This window comes from Homarus americanus, unplaced genomic scaffold, assembly GCF_018991925.1.
Source record: "Homarus americanus isolate GMGI-L3 unplaced genomic scaffold, GMGI_Hamer_2.0 scaffold28507, whole genome shotgun sequence".
In the NCBI taxonomy this organism is placed as follows: Eukaryota; Metazoa; Arthropoda; class Malacostraca; order Decapoda; family Nephropidae; genus Homarus; species Homarus americanus.
In genome coordinates, this window is record NW_024743939.1 from 9573 (window position 1) to 14106 (window position 4534).

Consider the following 4534-nt stretch of genomic DNA (forward strand, 5'->3'; position numbering starts at 1 on the left):
GTCTTCCTTCCTTTTTGTTCCCTTTCTTCCTGTCTTCCCTCTCTTTTACGTCCTTCTCCTGTTTTTCTTTGTCCTTCCTCTGTCTTCCTTCCTTTTCTCCTTCCTCCTGTCTTCCTTTTTTTCTGTCCCTTCCTCCTGTCTTCCTTCCCTTTTTCGTCCCCTTCCTCCTGTCTTCCTTCCCTTTTTTGTTCCCTTCCTCCTGTCTTCCTTCCTTTTTCGTTCCTTCCTCCTGTCTTCCTTCCCTGTCCCTTCCTCTGTCTCTTCCCTTTTGTTCCCTTCCTCCTGTTTTCCTTCCCTTTTCGTTCCTTCCTCCTGTCTTCCTTCCTTTTTTTCGTCCCTTCCTCCTGTCTTCCTTCCTTTTTTGCCTCTTCCTCCTGTCTTCCTTCCCTTTTTTCGTTCCTTTCCTCCTTTTCCTTCCTTTTTTTTCTTTCCTCCTGTCTTCCTTCCCTTGTCCCTTCCTCCTGTCTTCCTTCCTTTTTGTTCCTTCCTCCTGTCTTCCTTCCTTTTTTTGTCCCTTCCTGTCTTCCTTCCCTTTTTTCTTCCTTCTCCTGTCTTCCTTCCTTTTTTTTGTTCCCTTCCTCCTGTCTTCCTTCCCTTTTTTGTCCCTTCCTCCTGTCTTCTCCTTCCTTTTTTCGTTCCCTTCCTCCTGTCTTCCTTCCCTTTTTCTGTCCCTTCCTCCTGTCTTCCTTCCCTTTTTCTTGTTCCTTCCTCCTGTCTTCCTTCCTTTTTGTTCCCTTCCTCCTGTCTTCCTTCCCTTTTTCTTGTCCTTTCCTCCTGTCTTCTCCTTCCTTTTTGCTCCTTCCTCCTGTTTTCTCTTCCCTTTTTTCTGTCCCCTTCCTCCTGTCTTCTCCTTTTCCCTTTTTCTTGTTCCTTCCTCCTGTCTTCCTTCCTTTTTTCGTTCCCTTCTCCTGTCTTCCTTCCTTTTTCGTTCCCTTTCCTCCTGTCTTCCTTCCTCTTTGTCCCTTCCTCCTGTCTTCCTTCCCTTTTTCTGTTCCCTTCCTCCTTGTCTCTCTCCTTTTCTGTTCCTTCCTCCTGTCTTTCCTTCCCTTTTTTTCTGTTCCTCTTCTCCTGTCTTCCTTCCTTTTTGTTCCTTCTCCTTGTCTTCCTTTCCCTTTTTCTGTCCCTCTTCCTGTCTTCCCTTCCCTTTTTTCTGTTCCCTTCCTCCTTGTCTTCTTCCCTTTTGTTCTCCTGTCTTCTTCCTTTTTGTTCCTTCCTCCTGTCTTCCTTCCTTTTGTTCCTTCCCTCCTGTCTTCCCTTCCTCCCTTTTTGTTCCTTCCTCCTGTCTTCCTTCCTTTTTGTTCCCTTCCTCCTGTCTTCCTTCCTTTTTCGTTCCCTTCCTCCTGTCTTCCTTCCTTTTTTCTGTCCCTTCCTCCTGTCTTCCTTCCCTTTTTTCGTTCCTTCTCCTGTTCTTTTCCTTCCTTTGTTCCTTCCTCCTGTCTTCCTTCCTTTTTTCGTTCCCTTCCTCCTGTCTTCCTTTTTTTCCCTTCTCCTGTCTTCTTCCTTTTCGTTCCTTCCTCCTGTCTTCCTTCCTTTTTCGTTCCCTTCCTCCTGTCTTCTTCCTTTTTCGTCCCCTTCCTCCTGTCTTCCTTCCTTTTTCGTTCCTTCCTCCCCTGTCTTCCTTCCCTTTTCTTCCCTTCTTCCCCTGTCTTTTTGTTCCTTCTTCTGTCTTCCTCCCTTTTTCGTTCCTTCCTCCTATTTCCCCTTTTCGTTCCCTTCTCCCCTGTCTTCCTTCCTTTTTCGTCCCTTCCTCCTGTCTTCCTTCCTTTTCTTTTTCTCTGTCTTCTTCCTTTTTTCGTTCCCTTCCTCTCTTCCTTCCCTTTTTCGTTCCTTCCTCCTGTCTTCCTTCCTTTTCGTTCCCTTCCTCCTGTCTTCCTTCCCTTTTGTTCCCTTCCTCCTGTCTTCCTTCCCTTTTCGTCCCCTTCCTCCTGTCTTCCTTCCCTTTTTTTCCCGTTCCTTCCTCCTGTCTTCCTTCCTTTTTCATTCCCTTCCTCCTGTCTTCCTTCCTTTTTCGTCCTTCCTCCTGTCTTCCTTCCTTTTTCGTTCCTTCCTCCTGTCTTCCTTCCCTTTTGTTTCCCTTCCTCCTTCTTCCCTTCCTTTTTCGTTCCTTCCTCCTGTCTTCCTTCCCTTGTTCCCTTCCTCCTGTCTTCCTTCCTTGTTCCCTTCCTCCTGTCTTCCTTCCCTTTTTCTTCCTTCCTCCTGTCCTTCCTTCTCTTTCGTCCCCTTCCTCTCTGTCTTCCTTCCTTTTCGTTCCCTTCCTCCTGTCTTCCTTCCTTTTTCGTTCCTTCCTCCTGTCTTCCTTCCCTTTTCGTCCCTCCCTGTCTTCCTTCCCTTTTTCGTTCCCTTCCTCCTGTCTTCCTTCCTTTTCGTTCCCTTCCTCCTGTCTTCCTTCCTTTTCGTTCCCTTCCTCCTGTCTTCCTTCCTTTTTTCGTTCCTTCCTCCTGTCTTCCTTCCTTTTTTCGTCCCCCTTCCTCCTGTCTTCCCCCTTTTCGTCTCCTTCCTCTGTCTTCCTTCCTTTTTTGTTCCTTCTTCCTGTCTTCCTTCCTTTTTCGTTCCCTTCCTCCTGTCTTCCTTCCTTTTCGTTCCCCTTCCTCCTGTCTTCTTCCCTTTTTCGTTCCCTTCCTCCTGTCTTCCTTCCTTTTTCGTTCCCTTCCTCCTGTCTTCCTTCCTTTTTCGTTCCTTCTCTCTGTCTTCCTTCCCTGTCCCCTTCCTCCTGTCTTCCTTCCCTTTTTCGTTCCCTTCCTCTGTCTTCCTTCCTTTTCGTTTCCCATCTTCCTGTCTTCCTCCTTTTTTCTTTCCCTTCTTCTGTCTTCCTTCCTTTTCGTTCCTTCCTCCTGTCTTCCTTCCCTTTTTCGTCCCCTTCTCCTGTCTCTCCTTCGTTCCTTCTCCTGTCTTCCCTTCTTTTCGTCCTTCTCCTGTCTTCCTTCCCTTTTCGTTCCCTTCCTCTGTCTTCCTTCCCTTTTTCGTTCCTTCCTCATCTTCCTTCCTTTTTGTTCCTTCCTCTGTCTTCCTTCCTTTTCGTTCCTTCCTCCTGTCTTCTTCCTTTCGTTCCTTCCTCTTCTTCCTTCCTTTTCGTTCCTTCTCCTGTCTTCCTTCCCTTTTTTTCGTTCCTTCCCTCCTCCTGTCTTCCTTCCTTTTTTTTCCCTTCCTCTGTCTTCCTTCCACTGTCCCCTTCCTCCTGTCTTCCTTCCTTTTTCGTTCCCTTCCTCCTGTCTTCCTTCCCTTTTCGTTCCCCTTCTCTGTCTTCTTCCCTTTTCATTCCTTCCTCCTGTCTTCCTTCCCTTTCATTCCTTCCTCCTGTCTTCCTTCCTTTCTTTCGTTCCTTCCTCCTGTCTTCCTTCTCTTTTTCGTTCCCTTCTCTCTGTCTTCCTTCCCTTTTTCGTTCCTTCCTCCCTTGCTTCCTTCCCTTTTCTTTCCTTCACTCTGTCTTCCTTTCCTTCCCCTTCCTGTCTTTTCTTCCTTTTTTGTTTCCTTCTCTCTGTCTTCCCTTTTCATTTTCCTTCCTCCTGTCTTCCTTCCCTTTTTCATTCCCTTCCTCCTGTCTTCCTTTCCTTTTGTTTCCTTTCCTCTGTCTTCCTTCCTTGTCCCCTTCCTCTGTATTCTTCCTTCGTGCACGTTCTTCTCCTGTCTTCCTTCCTTTTCGTTTCCCTTCCTCCTGTCTTCCTTCCTTTTTCATTTCCTTCCTCCTTCTTCCTTCCCTTTTCGTTTCCTTCCTCTGTCTTCCTTTTGTTTCCTTCTCTGTCTTCCTTCCTTTCACCGTTCCCCTTCCTCCTGTGCTTGCTTCCCTGTTTCATTCCCTCTGTCTTCCTTCCCTTTTCGTCCCCTTCTCCTGTCTTCCTTCCTTTTCATTCCTCTCTGTCTTCCTTCCTTTTCATTTCCCATATTATTTCCTTCCTTTTTAGTCCCCTTCCTTCTGTCTTATTTCCTTTTTCATTTCCTTCCTCCTGTCTTCCTTCATTTTTAGTACATTTCCTCCTGTCTTCCTTCCTTCATTCTGTAGTTCTGTGTTTCCCTCCTACTTCATTTCCTCCCCACTTGCTTGTCTCTCTCTCTCGTTTCTCTGTTTATTTGGTGCATTATATTTAACAATATAAATATACTTGGACTGTAGTTTTGCTCCATCGTTTTCTTCCCTAATCTGATGGTTTATATCTGGACACGACCTCACTTTGCCACCACAGCGCGACGTTCTCCATGCGGCTGCTCTAAACTTGGTTTCAAACCGATGACCTTCAGTCTGAGATAAAACTTTTTATATTTTGGTTGAAATCCTTAGTCACGCCAACCAGGGCCCGGTGAAGTTGCCTGCATCCAACAATACATCACGCGATTCTTCTTGCAACAATATTCAAATCATTCTGTAAAGCAAAAACAAGATACAAAATAATTTGGGGCCAGGTGCAATAACCATGGGGTGTGTTCGCAAACCAAATATTTCATTAAATCATGTCGGTCTGTTTTGCTTAACGTCACATTATACGTGCATTTACTGCATGTCTCATTCTTCACATATATATTAACAATTTCACTTACATTA

At 45.9% G+C, this 4534-nt stretch overlaps 1 protein-coding gene across 1 annotated transcript; it reads right to left on the bottom strand.

The window, feature by feature from the left end:
- Window positions 1–208: 208 nt before the first annotated feature.
- Window positions 209–4234, bottom strand: LOC121877575 (protein PXR1-like; the record flags this gene model as incomplete). Its single annotated transcript, XM_042383371.1, has 4 exons — window positions 209–265; window positions 366–479; window positions 2825–2894; window positions 4166–4234. Coding segments are annotated over 4 exons (310 nt in total), but the record flags the coding sequence as incomplete, so codon positions are not given.
- Between the last annotated feature and the right edge of the window lie 300 nt (window positions 4235–4534).